This window comes from Triturus cristatus, chromosome 4_2 (assembly GCF_964204655.1).
Source record: "Triturus cristatus chromosome 4_2, aTriCri1.1, whole genome shotgun sequence".
Classification (NCBI taxonomy): Eukaryota; Metazoa; Chordata; class Amphibia; order Caudata; family Salamandridae; genus Triturus; species Triturus cristatus.
Genome location: NC_140586.1, coordinates 285,923,017 through 285,945,936, shown reverse-complemented (window position 1 = coordinate 285,945,936; position 22,920 = coordinate 285,923,017). Strand labels below are relative to the sequence as shown.

The following is a 22,920-nucleotide window of genomic DNA, read 5'->3' as shown; positions in this document are numbered from 1 at the left end:
TGAATATCAGCTACGTCCTACTCCCAAATAGACAGCTAGCATGTCAACCGACCAGAGTGAGAGAGAGAGATTTAGAGAGAGAGAGAGAGAGAGAGAGAGAGAGAGAGAGAGAGAGAGAGATTTAGAGAGGGAGAGAGATTTAGAGAGAGAGCGAGAGAGATTTAGAGGTAGAGATGCATGTAAATTATATAAAAAATATATAATAATTTATTAAGAAGAAAAATAATCAGTGGGAAGGGAAGAGACTGAGAAGCAACAGTGAAGAGCTAGGGAGTGGTGAATGAAAAGCAATGGAGAGGAGGGGTGACAGAGCAACGGAGAACTGGTGGGAGGACAAAAAGCAACAGAAGAGCAGAGGAGGGTGACAGTGGAAGAGAAGGAAGCAACACGCAGGTGCAGCAAGGTCGCGGAGCTGGGGGAAGGGGAAATGAAAAGCAACAGAAAAATGGGTAGTGGTGAGGGCAAAAACACAAAAAGCTGGCAGGGAGGGGCAAACGCCCAATCTGTCTACTCCAAACAACGCTCCCTCCTGTTACTTTGCTGCAGAACTAACGGGAAACCTTTAAAAAGCAAAATATAAAGTTACATTTCCAGAAGGATGTAAAACGGGAGGAAGTGCATTGTACTCGTTATTTGAATTTACTTATTTTAGGAAGAACACTAATTAAATTGCAGTTTTAAAAGGCATATATTTTAATCATTGCGGCTCTGAGACATGCTCATGAGCACCCTTGCAGTTTATTAGATATATCGGTAAACGCAAATGCTTTAAATTAATAACTGTCCGGGATGTATCGTATATGACTTCGAGGCACCAAAAGGCTTCCTTTGGTGTGTAGGCTGTAATGGTATATGTAGCGTGTCTAATATCAGCAAGCTCGGTCCCAAAGCAAGCACCAGTAGAGGCGTGTTTGGAAACCAAAGGCTGTGTAAGGGGAGGGATGCATGGATTGGAGATAGGCAGGCTGTACCATGCAGAGTTTAGAAGCCATGTTGGGAAAGAGACTACCAAGAGATCTGTAATAGAATCAACAATTCTTGTCGCGCATGCTGGAAAATGTTGTATTCTATGGCAGGACCGGAGGCTCAGATTATGCTGGTTCAAATCTGATCAACAACAACAGAAGAAACATGAGGTATCGGTTTATAGTAAAACACTTTAAACACTGAATCCTAAGACCAATCCGCAGCTTTTAGAATGTTTTCTAGACGAGGACCCATAATCAAAGCTTTAGACGCCATAGCGCCTCTCGCAGAATGTGCCCCAAACACAGCAACATCAATACCGGCTTCCGCCATAACCCATCTAACCCACCGGGCCAAAGTGGCAGACGAAACAGGTTTGAAGGGTGTCTGAATAGCTAAAAGCAAGGGCCCTAAAGGGTTTGCCCTGTGACTCAAGGTACGTTCCTCATACATCTTTAAACATCTTAAAACACATAACTTTTCATTATGAGGAAAAGCAGGATACTCAACTGAACGTAACATCATTTTCGTCCTCCTGGAAATGACAAAAAAAACACCCTGGGGAGAAACATTTCTGACAACCAAATCGTGAGCATGAACATCAGACACTCTGCAACATGAAATGAGGCACAATAACATAGTGAGCTTTGCTGATAACTGTTTCAATGACAAATCTTTATTATCAGGCCATGCTTCTAATAATCCCAGAACTTTGGAGACATCCCATAAAGAAGTGTATCTGGGTTTAGGAGGTCGAGACACTCTAATACCTTTCAAAAGTTTACAAATTAACGGATGAACACCAACAGGTTTCCCATCAATATGATCATGCCCCGCTGATAGCGCGGATCTGAAATTATTCACTGTCCGAAAGGACAAACCCTGACCTGCACACTCTGACAGGAAATTAAGAACATCTTTTAAATCAGATCCCACGGGATCCACCTGTCGTTGAAGGCACCAACCCACCCATCGTTTCTATAATGCAGAATATCGTTTGCGGGTGGATGGAGCCCAAGCCTGTTGTATAAAATAGTCAGCCGCCGGTGAAAGGCCTTCAATGCGGTCATGTCACCGAAGAGCGTCCAGACCATGAGAGGTAACTGATTCAGAAGGACCAGAGGATGCGGGGAGCCCACTGGGTCCTGGAGAATCATCGGGAAAGAGGGTAACTGAAACGGAAGATCCACCGGCAGCTCTAGAAGCATTGGAAACCACGACTGTGTCTTCCACAATGGTGTGACTAGGATCAATAAGGCTCCTTGATGCCTGATCTGAGCAGCTACTCTGTGAATTAATGCAAACTGAGGAAACGCGTAATTCCTCTGAGGACCCCAATGATGTAAGAAGGCATCTGTGCCCATCGCCATCGGATCCGGCCTCCAGCTGTAAAAAGGGGAAACTGAGCGTTGAAGCGAGAGGCAAAGAGGTCTATCTGACAGGGGCCTCGAGTAGTCGTGATCTGAAGGATGCAACCTCCAGTCGCTGAAGTCCCTGAGAAACCTGGAGTTCCAATCCACCACCAGATTGCTCTTGCCTGGGATATATTCCGCCACTACTCTTCTGCGAGATGTTGGCGAGGAGTCGAGACTTTGTTCCGCCCAGGTGATTTATATACCGCACTGCCGACACATTATCCATCCTGAGAAGGATGCAACAATTGCTGTTCTGAGGTGAGATAGATCTTATGGCAAACGTGCCGGCTAACAACTCTAGACAATTTATGTGAAGTTGCAACTCTTCCGCTGACCATCTTCGTCCAGTGGCGAACTCTCCACATCGTGCACCCCAGCCACAGCAACTGGCGTCCGATTCTATGATAATATCGGGAGAAGCTCCGAAAATGGCCTTGCCATTCCATGCTTCCATGTGGTCTAGCCACCATTGGACCTCGTCTTGAGCGTCTGGTGATAGTGCAACGAGATGATCGTAAGAGAACCGCTTATGTAGATAATGAATCTTCAGGCGTTGCAATCCTCTGTAGTGCAGAGGGCCTGGAAAGATGGCCTGAATTGACGACGCCAGAAGACCCACAATCCTCACTAGGGATCGTAAGGAAATCATCTGTTTGGACAGTGTCGAGCAAATTTTCCTCTTGTTTAACTTTGAAGGCAGAAGAAGCAATTGCGCCGACACTGAGTTTATCTGAAAGCCCAGAAAGTCCATCAGTTGGGACAGGGATGTCATAGACTTTTTTAGATTTATAACAAAACTGAGGTCTTCTAGAAGATACATCGTCCACTTTAAATGTGTGAGAAGGAGCACAGGATCTTGCGCTAGAAGGAGCATGTTGTCTAGATAGACGATCATGCGAACTCCCATTTCTCTGAGCCGATTGACCACTGGCTTCATGAGTTTGGTTTAGACACAAGGGGCTGAGGATAGGCCGAAGGGAAGAGACCGATACCAGAACCATTGCCCCTTCCATCGGAATTGGAGAAATTTCTGATGGGTGGGGCAAATGGGAAGCGTGAGATAAGCATCTTTTAAGTCTGACCAGACCATACAATCGTTCTCCAACAACAGGTCCCTCAGCAAGTGAATCCCTTCCATTTTGAAATGACGGTAGACCACAATGGGATTGAATTCTCGGAGGTTTAACACCAACCTCTGACCTCCTCCTTTCTTTTCCACCAAGAAGACGTTGCTGCAAAACCCTTCCGCCTCGAAGGGCCCTGCAGCAATGGCCTGCTTGGTCAAGAGTTCTTGAAGCTCTGTAAAAGTTTGCTCTCGTAGGGAACAAAGGAGAGGGGCGGAGGGATCGCCTGAACAGGCACACCGACCAGCTCTATTTGATAACCCTGCGCTGTGTGTAAAACCCACGCATCTGACGTGAGATTGCGCCAATTGCTCAGAAAATGTAACAGTCTGCCCCCCTGAGGAACTGTAGGAAAAGGCGGGAGAATTACCTGAGGCTTGGGCATCGGTATTTCTGAAGGGAGGATGGGGGGAAGAGGGCGGGTTCCCTGAGGGGGCTGGGAGGGAAGGCCCATTAATTTATCAAGGCGTTGAGAGATAGGCAACAAGGGTGAGGAGAGAACCTTATCCAATTTCCAATCCAATTTTTTATCTAGAGATTTGTCAATTAAAGTCTCTAAAGAATCATCATAATAATAGTCTTTTAATAGGCAGCCAATTCCTCCTCGAGGACCTCGGAGTCCGACATCATGCAGGGAATACCAATATATTCAGCTCATACACTCTCAGGGAGAAGTTAAATTATTTTCCAACCCTAACTCTCTATGAGAAAGGGTGTCGGTCGGGAGCAAAATAGCTAGAGCAGTGAGAGCCTGAGAGTACCCAAAAGGTCCCTGTAACTAGGACTAATGGAGGGCAAGAAAACCCTACTAGACTGTTGAGGCAGGGCGCCCAAAAATTATTAATCTGCACTGCAGACCTCACAGAGAGATTTAAATTATGCAAATGCGCCAAGCGCTATGAAGATGATCCATGTAATCGGCCCGGTGCTGGCTGAACTCACTGCGCTGCCAACCCTCAATTATTCAGCCCGGGGAAGTCTTCACCAGCGTGACGAAGGAACCTGAAGGGCGAGCACAGTCGCGTGTAGGCTCCCGAGATGCACGTAGGAGTCCGGGCAGGCTTCCGAGGTGCGCTTTGCTGCCTGAATGGGGTAAGGGCCAGTCCCTTTTCAATGTCGCGCACTGGCACAATTGCCGGCTCGCGAAGCGAGCGATTAAAGACGCTTGGTCACCAAGGCAGCGGGAATAAGCAAACAATAACGGGCAATGAAGAAAAACTGTCTACAGACTCTCGGACAGCGCAACACGCACTGCCAGAGTCAGAGACACCACTAATAAGCACGCGAGCAGCACAGCACGAGCGAGGCACGTCTAAAATAAGCGATCAAATAAATAAAGTCATACTCAATCCAAATAAGCATAAAACCGAAACTGCAAGTTAATGAAGACAAATTAACAAGGCACTTATCTTGACTGCGGAGCAGCAAAGAAAGAGGCAGTCAAGTTGGTGCCTTGTTAATTTGTATACTGTAGACTCTGTTTATTGGTTGTTATTGGAGGCGTGGTTCAAAGCCTCATGAGATATGTAGTATGTTGACATGTTTTGTCTATTTTACTGTGCTTTCATTGGCTGCTGTTTGGAGTGGTAAAAAAAAAATAGAGAAGCATAATCTGAGCCTCCGGTCCTGCCATAGAATTATTGGAAAACTTGTAGGTCTTCTACCCAGGAGCCCTCTTTTAACTGTAAAAATGAAACTGATTGAACTGTCGCCCGGTTGAGGGAGGGAGGGGGGCGTGATGGAACCTTGGGGAGGGTGGTTTCTTAAAGGCGCAGTGACATTTTTTCATTCTAGTTGTTTGACAGCTAGTCTGCTAATATTGCCATGCTTTTCGTTTCTGTTGCTGTTAGAACGATTTGTGAAAGATGTTTTTAGTAACTTTTGATGGAGTTAGCCACTATTTGGATATAACTGGCATCTTTAAAAAAAAATTGTGCCTTTAAAGATGTTTATTATTATTTAAAGGACACTTTTGTATAGAAAATCATTGTACTGGAGGAGAACTAAAATTAGAAGTAAGTAATTTTTTCACCACCAAACTTTCCACATTGGGGTAGTCTAACCTTTTCTCTTGAAGCGGCTTGTACATCAGGATATTTTAATTAATAAAAAGGCAGTTAAGAATGTTACAAGACTCAAAAAAATAGTGGAAAAGAAAGATCAAAAAGAACACTTTAAAACCACATTAGAACATTAATGTGCAGGCACAGCAACCGTCTTGAAATGCTTTTTCATAAAGCTTACTAAACATAGCTGCGGGGCTAGCACAAATGCATGGCTGGCCATCATGGAATAGATACAAAATTGAATGAATGACTGCTCACTGCTCGCTCTCTTTTTTCTCCCTGTCCCTCCTTCCTTTCCTCTCCCACTCTTTTTATTTGCAAATTAGCAGGTTAGCTCCCTGGCTCCCACTGCACCTGTCATGGTGGGGTCAAGTGAGTGCAGCAAGAGGAGGTGGGAGCTAATTTGTAAATTAAAAATGGGGTGGGAACAGAAGGAGGAGCTATGAGAACACAGAGCGAGGGAGACAACATAGCCCTTGTCTACTGCAATGCATGATGCTGATGTCAGCATCTGGATTGAAAAAATCCAGTCAGAAAATGGTGAGACCAAAATGCTCATTGGGTGAGATAAAAACAATAATAGGAAGGAAAGCCATTGAATCAGAAGCAAGGAACTGAGCAGGACAAGAAAGGGCCAAATAATGAGTATGGGGTGGACCCAAAGCCCACTTGGAGACAGTAAGTCTGTTAAAAGATACCTAAGGCAGGACCTAAAAAAATTTAGTTCTAAGGTCTATTTGCTGACCAGCTGAATACAGCTTTTCACCAAAATGAAGTGTCTTTGAGAAATTATCATTCCTTCCTGCTGAAACTGGTTGTGGATTTTCACACTAACCAAAAATTGTGGCTCCTTCAGCATGGATGGATTATCATGGCCTATGCGGCATACAGGTTTAATCATTGGTTCATACCTATGAGCTTTTCAGGCGCAGGCCTACTTCTGTGACTGCAACTACTTCTCACTGCTTGTGTGTACACTACTGCTTCCCAGCACTTTTGATTCCTGACACTGAATGATCGCTATTTAACATCTACTATTGGTGAACTCATTGTATATTCTGGTTGACTGATCTGCACGCTACTAAGTTTACCAGACTTGATAAAGTCCAAAAGGATGAAACACGTATCGGCTGCCCTGGATATTATATGTGCTCAGCTGTCCATAGTACCAACTGTACATTTGCAACAGTCCTGGAAGAGTAATAAATGTACACAATGAACCTTGACGTTAAACCTTGGACTATAACTTTTACCATTGCTTACAAACCACTCCACACAATTCCACACCACACAGTTCCATAACTAACTAATACAATAAAACCCACATAATACCACTACACAGCACATACATACACTCCATAACACATAGTAAAAAAACATTGTCATTTACAATGCCAAATAGCTCTAACTCAAACAAATGCGAGACCTATTGCATTTCAAATGCTTGTTTGTTGTGGTGTTCTTTTGAAGCCAGTTTGAAGCTCTAGTCTTTGACGCTAGGCAGGATTTTTTTTTACGAGGCCCATGATCTATAAAATACAGGCAGTGTATTGAAACGTTAGAAAATAGAGGGTGTATTATTTTTAACCTGAACTGCTTGAATTAAATTTGCCATTAAAGTCAATGAGGTAACCTAAACGCAAAGTCCAAGGACCTGGGTGTCAATATGATACAAGAAACAATGCTCCTAGACCAATATCTCAACAATTATGAATAATACTTATTTTCTAAGTAAACAATTATTTAGAGCATACAAAAGCTTAGCTCATGGTTACAAAGAAAATTGTTATTTAGAAATATAAGATGTGTAACAACCAATTAATTCAAAAATAGCAATATGCGTTTATTTGGTTTATACAAAACTCCATTTTTGAAAACTGATAGGTTAGAAAAAGAAAGGGGTTGCTCCCACAGGGGAACGTGCAAGAAGGGTGCTCAAAAGTGTAAGGAGTTGGAAGGGGAAGAATTCCCAAGGCGGTTCAAGGGGCATATATTTACAACACTCTACGTAGGACTGATAACAGATAAACAGTCTTCATAACCTGGCCAAACATAAAATATATACACTTGATTCATATGATTCTCAAAAGAAGGGTCAAGGGACAAATATCCTTTGATTGGGGATAGGACAACAGAGGGGATTAATGATCCGGGTTAATTGGGAGATAGCGTCGACGCTTCGATCCGACTTGACGGCACGGAGGGAATCTTTTTACCTCAGCCATGCGGATCTTCCTCAGGACGGGGAACTGGAGGGGGGAAACCCTATAAAATGGAGGATCCAATTGATAATAAGCCTCCAATGGTCAAGGTTAACATAAACACCATTGATGTATCTTACCCACCTCGGCAATTTGCAGGTATCGTTCCAGCCCGGTATACACCTAAAATTAGGGCGAGAGGAGGTGCACATCAGGAAAAGAACCATGAATGGTACAAAAAGGGGGGGGGAGGGGAAGGATAAAGATTGAAAAAGCACTCACCCGCTTATATGCTGTGTGAATTACGGGAATTACATAGGGATGTATGGCCTGTTTTCCTATGAAATCCAAATGGTACTCAAAGTTAAAACCAAGGAATTCCAAACCAGGGAGCTATTAAATTTTAAGTACGGGTCTGACAACTCACCCGCTTGAGTTTGTAAACTGATGCAATAATCAAATTATGCACTTGGGTAGGGGACTTCAGAATCAGTCAATAATCAAATTATGCACTTGGGCAGGGGACTTCAGAATCAGTTCAGACCACAGCGGATTATTTAGCTGAAAAGGAAGGGAAACCTTGTTAGAGGTCCGTCCTAGATGGGAATCAGGACTAAAGACTAAAAACTCAAACTAAAGAATTTAATTAATTAGAAGAGGGGGGAGTTTTTTCTACATCGGAGCGCCGTGTCAGCTCACTTCCTTCCTCACGGTAAAAGCCAACTGCAGGCAGGCCCGCATATGAGTTATCAAGGCTTCCGAACACGGTGACGTGGCACTCGCGTATTGACGGTAAGCCTCCTGGTGGCAACACAAGGGCATAGAGGAAAGTCTCCAAAGCGGGACCATTATTAAGAAAAGTGAAGGGACTGCCTACGCGGCCTATATTGTTATGTTGCGCTGGCATTAAATCTGCAACTCAAAGTTGATACTAATTGCTACTCTGATCTGGCATGGTAGAGCCCGGATGTGTTTTGGTTTTCAATTATTGAAAGCACTGTTGCCCTCAGTCCGCATTTATTACAATTGATGGGTGGATTAGGCAGCCATTTTGTTGTATTGTTCTTTTTTGAGCCAGTTTGAAGTTCTAGTCTTTGCCACTAGGTGGGATTTTACACAGCCCATAAGCTCTAAAAATAGTGATGGTGGGCGAGTGTGCTGCTGGCACGATGAAGGTGCACTAAAAGGCAAGGCAATCTGCGCCCGTCCATCCCCAAACAGTCCCAGGGGCCAGGAATTCTGGTACCTGTATACCAGATAGCCTCATCTACTTGCCTTCTCAGCTTTGAGCCCCTACTCCCTGCTGTGCCGTCGCTCTGCTAGTCTAGTATTGACTCTGTAACAATCACGTGTGCTGTCACCTTTGCAACTTTTGCTGTGAAGATAAGATAGCTGTAAGGGGTAGTCCTGTCGCAGGTTTTCAAGGGGATTTCCGAAAGGTAACATAACATTTTTTCAGCCTTAATTGTCAATCACTGGTTAAACATTACATGGAAGTTTTTCTCATTGAAGCCTGGCTTGATGACCATTTACTGTCTCTCTACTGGATGAGTATTGTATCTTGAGATGTGACCGTACGGAAAAAAAGTGGGGTTGCTATTATTTTCATGTCCAGGTATCACTGTAAAATAGAAAATCTTTTCTCAGTCTGACTGGCTTAAAATTGTACTTTCTCAGGATCTTATATTTACCACCTACTGGGGCGCGTGGGTATATAGAGCTCACAGGTGGCGGAGACTTTTTCTCCCTTTGCTCCATGGTCCTGGATTTACAGCTATTAGTTAGCATGCCTACTCATGGAGCGGGGCACTTAATTGACCCTTTTTTCCCAATCTCTCATCGGCCTTGGTTGATCCCTCTAAACCACTTATTTGGTCTGATCCCTATGCGGTCTCAGTTCTAATCTCTGTTGCTAAGGATGGGAGCTGCCATCTGGTGCTTTGACCCTTTTTAGACACTGGTCTAAATGTAATCCTGTCATATTTTGCTTCCATCTGCAAGAGTCGGGAATATGGACACCCTTTCTGGAGTAATTGACTGCTGGGTGCGGTCCAAACTTGATTCAGTTCTCCCATTGACATTGGGTTCTAAACTTAGAAACTCATCTACCTGCCCCTGGTATAATGATTATTTATCATCATTAAGAAAACCTGTAAGCGCTTCGAACAAGCTTGGTGTAAATACTATTGCCATGAGGATAAAACAAATTTTAAGCTGGTTATGAGTGAGTATCATAGAGCCTATCATACTGCCCGGGCAACTTCTCTGATAAAATCACTAATGCTCCAAACTCTGTGAAGTCTCTGATGCATCCTGCTTCTTTCTTGCCTCTTCCGTCGCTTTCTCAGATGCATTGCAATGATTTGGAGGATTCTTTTTGTTAAAAAAGTGGCGGATATTTATGCTTCTTTTACCTTTACCTGGGATGGGGAAGCCTGTTCTTTTTCTCTTGACTCCCCTGAGCGCTTCTTGGCAACCTTTTCTCCTATGGACAATATACATTTTATGTGTCTTTTGAACGTCACAAAGTCTTTTTTGCCATTAGACCCTTTACCGCCTGATATTTTGAGAAAGATTAGCCAGTCGTTTTCTCCAGTCATGGTAAATCTTCTCTATTCCTCACTATCGAAGGATTCACGATCCTGGGCGTGGAAGCACGTGATTGTAGTACCACAACTGAAGAAACCGCATTTGAAAGTCACAGATTGGTCTAACTATCGGCCCATTTCGCTGTTGCCGACGTTTGGTATGATTCGGAAGAAGCATGTTAATCGATTACTGTCAGCCTATTAGGATACCAATGTGCCTTTACATCCTTCACAATCAGAATTCAGGTCAGAACATAGCACTGGAACTACATTGCTAGGTGTATCTGATAGAAACTTCTAACCGCGGATTCCTTACCTATTGCATTATCTCTAGGTGTCAGACTGGATCAGGAAATGTTTCTCAAGCAGTGCCTCTGCTCACCGGTAGGTGGCGTTGTTTGGCTCCGCTTGACGTCCTTGGCATTGTTCGCGTTGGAAGTGACTTGCGCAGTACCTATCTAGTTGCTAGCCAGTGCGCTGACATCGGTTCTTTTCTTTCTGTGCCAGTCAACGCAGATCCGGAGAGAGCTAACATAGTCGTTTTTTGACAAAACTTTTTTTGACTTATTGTCAAAGGTTTTTTTTAGATCTTCTCCTGGTGTGGCAGGAATGTCATTTTAGAAGGCCGGCTTCAAGCCCTCGGGCGCCTGTCACCGCTCGATTGTTGGACCCGCATCTTGTATGCCTTTGGAGCCTCGAGTGCGACCACAATCGGAAGGCTTGCCCTGATTGCTGCACCATGAACTGGAAGGCCTTGAGAGAATGATCCCTGAAGCTCCTGGCAGCTCAGCGTGCGACGCCACAATTATCTTGTTCCCGGTTGAAAGAAAGGTCCCGGTAGCGTCACGGAGTTAGAGATCCCTGTCGGAGTCAATGTCGTCGGGTCACTCGGGTAAGTTAAACTGCAAAAGAAGAGGAAGAAGTCAAAGAGGTCTTCGACTTCACCTCGTCCTTTGGCAGACGTGATGAGAGAGCGCCGGCATTCAAGAGCTTGCTCCGCAGTTGAGCCAGCCCCTGGGTCAGTTCCGCGCCACACTGAGTTTCCAGGAGCAGAAGCGACCCCGCTCAACTCTAAGAATTTTATGAGGGCATGCGCATCATTTTTGATCAGCCCGCTCAAGGCGGCATGTTTTTAGACCTGCAGGCTCAGGAGGGTCCTCTATTGGATCTACGCTGCCAGTGCTAGCGCCAGTCGGGTCCATTGGATCCACAGATGGATCCGGACCAGGGTCAGTCATGCCACCTTGACCATCCCAGGCACCGATGCTGATGCTTCCGGTGCCGTTGGTGCCCACCGGTGCCACTGTTCCCATTCTAATCCCCAACTCCATCAAAGAGCCAGAGGGGCGTCATCCGGCGCCGACTAGAGTCATGCCTTCCAAGCCAGAGCCTGAACCCTATTCTTATGGCTGGGGGGAAGGGAGAATTGGGAGGAGTCGCTGGACCCTGAAGGATGCCTGCCTTATGACAGCAATATGAACCCATCTTTTGTCGCCATGGAAGGGGCTTCCAGCCATGTCTATACCCTTCCCAGCCACCACAGAGCACAAGCTTCCGAGCCTCTGTGTGGCCAAGGATGCGGCACCCACAGACCCCATGGGCTGGGTAGCCAGAGGTCGGGCCAGTCCACCACTCCCGGCAGCCACAGCCTCCAAACCCTTATAGTCTGCCCTCTTAGCATCATAGGCACCCAGTAGGGGCAGGATCTGCCATCACCTGCCCCACTGGCGGTCTATGACATCAGATTGGTGGGTTTTGCAGATCGTCCAAAGAGGCTCCTCCCTCCCCATCATGACGATTCCTCCATGACACCTACTTACGACAGGTTGATGGAGTACCACCCATCCCTTCAATGCCAGAAACTGACATCTCTCCTGGCCGGGGAGGCAATAGAGAAAGGTCCAAAGCCAGAGGTAGGTCATGATTGCTATTCCCTGTATTTCCTGGTGTCCGAAAAGGATGGAGGCCTTTGTCCTATCCTAGACCTGTGCCCTCTCAATTTCTTCCTCAAGAAGGAGAAATCCAATATGCTCATGCTCGCTCAGGTCCTGTCTGCCCGGGACCCAGGAGACTGGATAGTAGCATTGGACGTGCAGGACTCATACTTTCACATCTCTGTCCTGCCTGCCTACAGGCGTTACGTGCAGTTCTCAGAAGGTCATGGGCACTTGCAATTCTCTGCGGTCCCCTTTGGCCTTGCCAGGGCCCTATAGGTGTTCACAAAGGTGATGGCGGTGGTTGCAGCGCATTTGCAGAGATCAGGGGTGTCAGTCTTACCCTATCTGTATGACTAGCTGTTAAAAGTGGGCCCTGCACTCACTGGGGTTAACTATCAATGTGCCAAATTTACACCTGACTAAGATGCTCCCTCTCATCGGAGCTGTTCTGTACACGGTGCAGTTTTAGGCTTATCCTCCCGAACGGCGAGTCCAGGATATTCAGGCTATGATGCTGATGTTTAAGCCTCTATCCTGGATTTCAGTGAGACTGAGTCTAAGGCTGCTGGGATTCACGACCTCTTGCATCCTGCTAGTGACACATGCCCACTGGCATATGCGGGCTCTGTGGTGAGACTTGAAGTTCCAGTGGGCGCAGTGTATGAGGAATCTCTCTGACATGCTCCACATCTTCGAAGGAACTGCAAAGGATTGCTGTAATGGCTAACAAACCCCTATTGGGCAAGTAGCAGACCCCTTTCTCTTCCCAACCAAATATGACAGTGGTGAACGATGCGTTGCTCCTGGGATGATGGGTAGATTAGTGTGATAGATTTGAGAGGGGTAGATTGAACTGGGGGAGATTAGGTGGAGTGGGGTAGATTAGAGTGACGTAGATTGAGGTGGGGTATATTGGGGTAGAGTGAAGTGGAGTAGATTGGGAGTGGATTTGGGTAGACTGGAGTGTGTGGAGTGGGTTATACTGGAGTGGGGTAGATTGGGTTGATGTAGGAGGGAGGGAGGAATGGAATGGAGTGGGGGTGGTTTGGAATGGGCTAGATTGGGGTAGATTAGAGTGCAAGGGATTGGGGTAGATTGGGATGGGGTTGGATAGATTGGAGTGAGGTCGATTGGGGTATATTGGAGTGGAGTAGATTGGGATAGATTGGAGTGGGGCAGTGGGGTAGATTGGGATAGAGTGAAGTAGATTGGGTTGTGCTGGGGCAGATTTGGTTGGAGTGGGGCAGACTGGAGTGGGCCAGATTGAAGTAGATTGGGTTAGATTGGAGTGGGATAGATTGGGGTGGAGCAGGTTAGATTAGAGTGGGATAGATTGGGGTGGAGTGGGATAGATTGGGGAATAGTGGAGTGCAGTAAATTGAACGGGAGGGACGAACTCAAGTTGGACAGCCTAAAACAAATAAAGCCAGCAAATAGAAAGCCAGAAAATGTGACTTCCAATCCACAAAGCCAATGCTAAGCCACGGGCGGCATTTATTCCTTGGTCAACTTTCTGAAAGTCCCTAAGATGTCTTTAGCAAACCAGGAAGCTAGGCTGGCTGGTAGGTTTAGCCCTAAAAAGGACACAAGCCATTAGTAAATGTACTTCAGCTCAGAGCTGGAGTAAGTCCAGCACCGCATATGTCCAACCACTGGTACTACAACACCCTCCTGTAGAGAATAATAGAGGTAGGGACTTAAAATAAAACCCAATGGGAAATAATGTTGAATTAAATTTTCTTTTTTAAAAAGACATTTAATTTACATGCTAAACAAATGAAAAACAAAGCATTTATTATGCTATTGTTAAATATTCTAATACTCTTTTTTTAATTTAAAAATGAATATAACATTTATGTGAATTAAGATATAATTAAATTACTCTTAATTCTACCCATCACTTGTAATGATTAATACATAAAAAAGCATGTAACTTCTTTACTTTATGTGGAATTTGTTTAATTTTAACTTCAGAAAAATAATGTTAATTTAATGTATTCAAAATAATTACATTTTAAATTGAAATTGTTATTCATTCTGTAACTTTTTTTATACATTTAAAATAAATATATCATACAAATTCACATTAATATGTAACAACAAAAGTATTTTTATTATTTTTTTAACATTTAGTACATGTTTCCCTATACTTTACTGTAGGGAGAGATTTCCCAATGGTGAAGTGCGGAGCCATATTAGGATTGGCTCCAGGCCATCAGAAACAAATGACCCCAACCCCCACGACTTAGGCCAGTTACTGGTGCTTGCCTCATGGCCACCGATTGTGGTCTAACATTGTCCTTTTGAAAAGGACAAAATAAATGGAGTATGGGCAGCAGTGCTACACAGTGTGAATTTTGCATTCTTGAGTCTATGACGAGTTTATTTTATTATACTTATACATGTTAACTTTATTCAACGTAAAAATAAAAATAAATAAATGGTGCTTGGGAGAGAGTTTTTTTGCCTTGGTAAAATGTTCTGGGATGCTTCATACAGATGTATTCATTGTTTATAATTTGATTACAGACATGATGGAGAACAGGTGTTTCCGGTAGTAAATTTGTTTTGGTAATTTATGTACTTTTTTAATTTAGTGCCAACATGCTGCCTTTTTATGTTCATGGCGAATTTAGAGTTCTATATGTATACAAAAATACAACAGATAAACGGGCATATAGACAACCGATCAACAGTTGGGACTGTGAGCTTGTGTTCATGTGTGTCAGTAGTCTGTTACTATTCTTTGTAACTTTTTTTAAATTATAAAATATATCTTAAAGTTAACTTTTGGGATGTGGTTTCTGCCCCTTGCCAAGGAGAAGAAATATACCAGTACAAATCTGTAACTCGTAGCTCTCTCTCAAACTCTCTGTTATAAGGATAGTCTAAAACTAGACCTCCCTCAGGACAGATTCCCGAGTGGAACTGGTCCATGCATGTGTCAGACAAAAGACCTCTGCCCTGGCACCCAACTCCGCTCGGGCCTGAATGTTAAGGCCTGCATCCTACCACCAAGGATTCCACTGACCACTCTCTAAGTTTTCTTGAAAGTCCAGAATCATTTTTACTCTAGAAGTTTCTCTTTTTCTAGCATTGGTTCTTTCATACATTTAAATGATTGAATGATTCCTGTTGAGTAGCAAGTCTCACAGTATAATTCAAAAGCAGTGTAATGCAAATCATAACCTGAAAAGTCATCAAACAGTGTCCCTTTAGTAGTCTACTCACCTCAATGAAAAATAGATAAACCCCACCCAATGGGGTGTAAGTTGGACCTCCATAACCTCAGAGCAAAATATATCTGGCAAATAACCATCAGAGGAAAAACCATCATCCTCTGAGGAGCTCCTGCTAAGATCCCCAAGGAGGTTGACCAGAAATCTATCGGAAACAGGAGTCAATCTTTTGACATGTGGACTTCGCGAATATCCTCTGGTAAAGCCTACTTCTGATAAACTTATGTGTACACCAGCTACGCTTTTGAAGAAAAGGTTTCATTTCTGTCACCGGCATTGATGATAATATCAATGACAGCATTGTCGTGATAATGACACAGATGAATATCAAGACACTGTCCGCAGCAGCTATGCCATCAGCAAGGAAGACATCAAGCTCATTGTTGACAGCCCCGTCAATGAAATATCTAAGGAACTGTTTGACGACAACCCTGGTATCTACTATTACCCCATCTACGAGGATGTCTCATTCCATGAGGATGAAGCGTTGATGAAGACTTTGCAGAAGACTCCTTCAACGACCACTCTTGTCTGTGACATTCTCAGTGATAACTCATTGATTTGGCATCATCAACAATTCTAAATCATTAAAGGTTGTCACAGCGGTTCCACAGCGGTATTCGTACAAGCGCCTTGAGACCCTTGCGGGTGAGTAGTGCGCTATACAAGTATCAAATTTACATTTGTCAGAAAGACACTTTCAGAGCACGCTTCCCCAATCAAAGTCTTGCCACTGTCATCTCGTAGACTTCTGGACATGGAAGAGTCTAACGATGATTGTCCTTTCGGACTGGCTAGCCATCCAACATAACTTCAAATAAACTGTCAAGACTTGCAAGGTGCCAAATGTGAAGAACCTGCACCTCGAATCAGTGCCAAAATTTAAGAATGAGGGAGAACTATTCCATGTGGCATATCAACCTTTTAATGAGGCCCAAGATGTTGACTGGTAGCAAAATGGCTCTGACCCATATGAAGAGGACGATCAGACTGCACTCAGTCCATGATTCAGGTTACTATTTGCGTGTTTAAGGTGTTACACTTGTGCTTCAAGATTATTACACATGTCCTTCTGGACCACCAAACACTATTTTACCTCAACCTCATTGTGAGCTGCAATCATAGTTGCAGCCACAGGTGCCACTGTCTTTGCCAAAACAAGATAACCATCAGGTTCCAGTGCTTATGGACTTCGACCCTTTGCCACAGGATGACGGATCATTGGGCAATACAACAATGGCCAGGAAGATGGGGAACTTCAAGATGATACTCCCATCAAACAAGGAGTCGGAATGGGATGATTATGTTGGTTCAGTAGCTGGTCAAACACAATGAGATGATGGACGGAGCGCTGAAACTTTTAAGACACTCACCCCAGTCACTATTAGATCTGGGTTGAATCCATCATCATTCTTTTGCTTATTTCACCACCTCAGTTCACACTTAGCTATATGCAAATCTGTCTTGACCCTGTTCCTCATGGGAACAGTCCAGCCCAAACTGCAAAGCTAGGTCTTCCCTGGATCAGAAACAAGAAACCTGTGACTGGTTTTGGGGTAACACCCCTTATCAGCCAGGATTGTTTGAATCCAGTTGCAAAGTGAGCAAGGGACCAATGTCTGGGTATATCCTGCCAACTAAGGGCGAACAAAGCAAACACAATGAGATGACGGACGGAACGCTGAAACTTTTCAGATACTCACCCCCAGTCACTATTTGATCTGGGTTGAATCCATCATCATTCTTTTGCTCACTTCGCTACCACAGTTCAGACCCACTAGTCCCAGGATGCTTGTTTCTGGTCCAGGGAGGACCTGGTCTGGCAGTTCGGCTGGACTGTTCCCACCATGAGGAACAGGTTCAGGACTGATTTGCATATGGCTTGGCCCAAACTGGGGTTGCTTAGTGAACAGAAGAATGATTATGGATTAAACCCAGATCTGTGACTGGCGGTAAGTGTTTGAAAAGTTTCAGCGCTCCGTCCATCATCTTATTGTGTTTGCTAGGTTCAGTAGCTAGATCATTTTAGCCACCTCAAATGTTTTTTTAGTCTCGCTGCATTGGAGGCTTGCACTCTGTAATTGAAGTAGCCTCAAAAATTCGAATTAACAATGCCTAGTAAAGAAACTGATTTTTTTTCCTTTATGCTTTAAAGAGCCATCAAGGAAAACAGCCAGAGCCAGTCCAATAACTGACCACATTTTGAATGAGATGCTGAAGGCGATGCAGACTCTTGCTACAGTTGCGACAATAATACCATGCCTTGAAAAAAAGTGTAAGGACTGGAAGAATACCCCTGCATGCCTGGTTGGTCATCCACTGGCAGATTCTGTATTGCTGCTGGTTGCACAACAAAGATCACAAAATAAGGTTCAGGCAACTGCAAATAGCAGTTGTGTTATGACGACAACGCTGACTATGCACAACTTCTTTTAGATCTTAAGTTCAGTATAAGATTCTAGATGTGCCCTTTGTGAGGAATCCTTCTTTTATGAACATTTTGTTGAAGCACTGCATTCGATTAATTTAGATGTGGATACTGCCTAGTCACTGGCAGCCTTGCAATAGAGGCTGCAGCAGCCATTTTAAGGTGCTCGTGGAAGAGGGCATTCCTCACATAGAAAAGGAAACCAATCTTATATATACTAGTCGTATGAAACTATTCAACATTCATATCGACAGTTGTATCTGCAGCAGCAAAGGAGTCCACTACCATTCGTCTACCAGAAGCAAAAAAAACACCATAAGGATAGCGCAAGATTACACTGACTGTCATCAGGCACTGCCCACATTCCCCATTTCACCATCTTCCTGTGGGATAGGGCAGGGGAGAATGTTGAATTTCTACAAAGAATGGAATTCTAGCACAACTGACAGATGCATCTAAATGTGATGAGATTTAGTCACACTTTAGAATTTATTCAGAAATCTCTTCCCACTCCTCCTGGCAAAATGATGCACCAACACCAGTGTCTCAATCAAGAGGAAATGATGCCATAAAATGTGTCCCAAAATCCCAGATAAATGAAGGTTTCTATTCTTGCTTCTTCTTCAAGAAGTCATGCAAGTACAGTCTGCTTTTAGATATACAGCAGTTAAACAAATACCTCAAAACAGTTATTTTTCACGGTGTCCCTACAAGAGATCCTTGAACTCTAGTTTGAAGGAGAATTCATTAGGCCTTTAGATCTGCATGATACTTATTTTCACAACCCGAATCCACCTCAAACACTGAAAATATCGGCACTTCGGGTGGCTGGCTGCTTTTCTCAATTCCAAATCCTCCCATTTGTAATAAAATGTTCCTGAAAAATATTTAGAAATTGGATGGCTCTGTAGTGTCTTTTTGTGGATACAAGGCCACCAAGTATTTTTCTAATTAGACGATTGACTGTTGAAAGAAAATTCCTTCCAGTCCATCAAAAACTCTACTGAATCTCGTCCCAAGCTCTTCAGCAAATTTGGCTTCTCCCTCAAGAAAGAAAAGTCCTCTCGTTTCCGTCAGGAAAAAAAAGCTCTAGGGGCAATCATGGACAACTATTACAGGGTAGGCATTTTCATCTGAAGAATGGATTTCAAAAATACACAATCCAGCAAGAAAATCACAGTACAAACATTTCATCTATGTGCAGCCAGGGAAATCCTTCCTGGGATAATGTTACTGGGCATCCCTTGGGTCCTGTTCTGTCAACTCCACTTGAAACCTGAACAAATATGAGGAAGATTTCACCAACCCATGGATATAAAGCACTGATTCATTTGACGACAAGGTAAAAGTCACATCACAAATGTAGAAGAATTTGTCGTGGTGGACTGGAAAAGAGAACACATCAATAGGTTTAACTTTCCATGAAGAAACAGCTTGTTTTGTAATGGCAACTGACCTGGCCACCAGTAGCAAATAGTCAGAAGAGAACGTGGGGGTTCATATGAACGTGTTCCAGTGAACAGACAAGCAGACACAGAGAATTGGACCCGCAAAGATATAGAGGTGCAAAATAGTATGAAAGTTGGAGTAGAGGGCTTGGGGACAATAAAGCAGCTGGAAGTGGAGAGATGGGGAGAAGGATACATAGATATAGGTGGCATAGTGAGAGGTGCCGTGAGGCAAATGACAGGGACTCATAGGGACAGTGGATCCGGGAAACTCAGAGACCGTAAGACACTGGAAAGAGAAACATTGGGAGAAGGAGCAGAGGACCAGACATTCTTGCACACCTTCAGACAGCGCTCTGGATACCCAATTATTGCATATAGATGTCTTTTAACTTTTACTTATGTCTCTAAATAAAATTTGCAGTTCTCGCCCATTCTCCTTCTACAGAGCCATCCTGCATGAAAGATCCAATATAGCAGGCCACTGACTTCACTACATTGATTACGCGGATATCACTGTAAGGAAAACCTACAATCTACAGTTGACATTAACCACACTCACGTGGTTCTCAGGGAAGGGCACACGGCCCACTTCTCCTATGTAGCCCTCCAGCATGAAAACATAGAACCCGCAAATGGGAGTCTGCTTCTCAATACCACGAAAGTCAACTAATGAGCAGGGCAGTCTCTGCGCTGTACAAGAAACGCATATGAGACAAAACAAGGTCCATTTCTTCTATCCCTGCATATATTGAGCATTGTAGGCAATCCATTCCAGCTGCAAAACCGAAACAGAGATGATGTTGGAAAGGCTGAAGTTCCCCTGTAGCTTCTATGATGTCATCAGAATGGTACACTTTTTGTTAGCAACAACATTGGAAAAGCTACAAAACGTGTTAAATGTGAAAAAAGTTAATGATCCATTAAAATGCTAAGATCTACCAAGAATAGTATTCCATATGCTATACCAACACAGGAGAAACGTTGTTACAGGCAAGTAACTTACCCCTTTTGGAGGGCCTCTGTTTTAACATAAACCCTGGTGGGACAGTGAAAATAAAAAAGGGATCTAACAAAAATTAAGCAATTTTCACTGCTTCCTATAAGCAGCTGCAAATGTTATTGTTTTCTTGTTTTTGCAGGCTCTGATTCATCCATTCCACGTCCTGGTTGCATTAGAAACATACAAAAAAGGACACGGCAACAGGGGCAAGCTTCACTGGCTTCCTGATCCGACCATCTTGGCAGCTCTCGACCAGGCATTTTATAAAACATTTAAGGTATTTAACAAATTAGTAATCCAGGCGTCGTTGATATGGGGAACTAATTCCAGTGGGGCTTAAAAGCACTGTGAACGATGAATAAAAGTAATGGGGAAAATATCCCCTGTAGCCGTCTACAGAAAAGAAACATCCGCCTTGACATTCTACGCATTATACACACCCGCCAACCTTTATTTGATTTTGTCTCAGAATTTAGCCACAATGGAAGCCTCCCCAGGTATACAAGTTTAGCAACCACTCTTGAGCTTCAACTCTATTAAAGAACAATCTGAATATTTTTTGCAGTGTTCTGAGCGTTTCAGACAGGCAAACATGTCACAGAGTTGTTCAACAATCGCATGTGTTGTGCCCCAGTGGAGGTGATAACCTCTTTCGAAATATATTCTTGTTTGCATACAGTGTTAGCTCAATTTGCTGAATCCTGTATGATGTTTTCGATTGCTTTTGTATTCGGATTTTTGAAGGCATTGGAAGTAAAGTCAGAAAGACCAGGCTCTGTCACCTCGTGCACATTAAATAATCACTTAGGTTTACTTCTCACACACTTACATCCTCTGCAAAATGAAAAAAAATGAAATGTAACGTTCAGAAATGTACATATCTTCTCTGATGCCATCGGACACCAAATTGAGACACTGCATTTAAAACCGCTCTTGACTAAGAATTCTAGTACATTTTAGGCAATATGCTGCCATTAATGCCCCTATGATGTCTCCAAGATTTGTAAAGCATACGATTTTATCCACCTGTCATAATATTTTTAGTTAGTCCGATTAAATGTATCAAACCCTGGAGCATTTGTGTTTGTGAATGCACCGACACAAATTTTGTGCATTCAAAGAGCTTATTGTTTTGAACTGGGCTTAGGGCTTGAGATTCTCTTGACGTTTTATCGCATTATGTATGACTCATGATTCCCTTATGGTTTTAGCACTTTATGGCTCAAATTCCCTTGAAGTTTATCACCAAGGGCTGCTTAAAGGTAGTGAGTGGCAAAATGAACGACATAGGAAGTTTTTTTTATGTTAATGACTTTTGTCACAGTCATTTCATTTTTCCCTCTTGTGCAACCATGAGGTATTTTTTTTTACTTCTTAAATTCGCCTGTGAGTGATTGCACTTATGAAAGTTTGAGTACCACAAACTCTTGGTTATTTTGAAAAAAACATTTTACAATTTTGCTGACGTTCACAAATGTTGTGATTATTTTTAGCCAATGAAAAGAAAATCCTAGAAGTAGGTTTTTGTGGGAGAAAACGTCATGAACACCGACCGTTATTAGGAAAATGTCATTGAAATTCCGACGTTAAGGCCTTTAGTGGAAACCCCCTAGTGAAGTACAAAGACTTTGGGTCTTTGTTGAGTGCAAAAGAGCATTTTTGGGTTTCCATATAACTTTTAATCCAATGAATGGATCTGCACGAAATTTGGTAGTTGCTTGGCATAGTCAGCTAAGGTCCTGCATGCCAATTTTTGTGCAGGTCCATACTAGGGGAGAAATACGTGGGGGGGAATTTGCTTGCACCTACTGTGAAAATCGCTGAACAGATTACGTTATAATTGGCATGAGAGTAGAACTTTACTCAAAAAACATGCTTTCATTGATTCGGTGTAAATCTGCATAGTAGGTTGTGCAATATAAGCATTTATAAATTGTTTGAGAAATGTGATTTGATTGGCTGAAGAAGGGCTCTGTAAAAGTTTTTTCACCATCTTGAAAATTGTGAATTTAGCACTGGGAAATAAAAATTTCCACAGCAATTGGGGGTGGGAGGGGGCACCATGAGAAGTGCCCGACCCCGCTGGAGTGCTGGGGTGCCCAGTGTTGTCGAAATCTCGAGTACTATCCCAGGAAACAAAACAGAAAATAGCGTGTGATTCACAAATCAAAACATGATTGCATGATACATTTTAGGCAGTGAATTTGTCTGCCATTTTGTAAATAAAAATTGTGAATTGCATATGATAAGGCGGAGGGAGGGGGGTGTAAGGGGCTGAGGAGAGCCAAAGGCTGCATGCAGCAGGAGTTGGGCTACTTGTGCTGGTTGGAAACAAGGCCTTGCCGCAGGCTGGAGTTGACTTCCTGCATCCGACCGACCTTGCCGCCAACCCCTTCTGAGCATACCTGAAGGCCATAGACTGCTGGGGCTGGCTGGCTATTCCCAGACCTCCACTGCCGGTTGCAGTGAGGGTTGGCTGCAGGCAAAGTGCACTGTTGAAAAAAT

At 43.6% G+C, this 22,920-nt stretch overlaps 1 protein-coding gene across 1 annotated transcript in view; it reads left to right on the top strand.

Annotated features, from left to right (window-relative positions):
- The window catches only part of RO60 (Ro60, Y RNA binding protein), a 446,084-nt gene that overhangs the window by 221,179 nt on the left and 201,985 nt on the right, over nt 1-22,920 (top strand). The window contains exon 5 of the mRNA XM_085601530.1: nt 20,555-20,692. Within this exon, the coding sequence (XP_085457656.1) occupies nt 20,555-20,692 (138 nt within the window). The remainder of the gene's footprint in view (nt 1-20,554; nt 20,693-22,920) is intronic.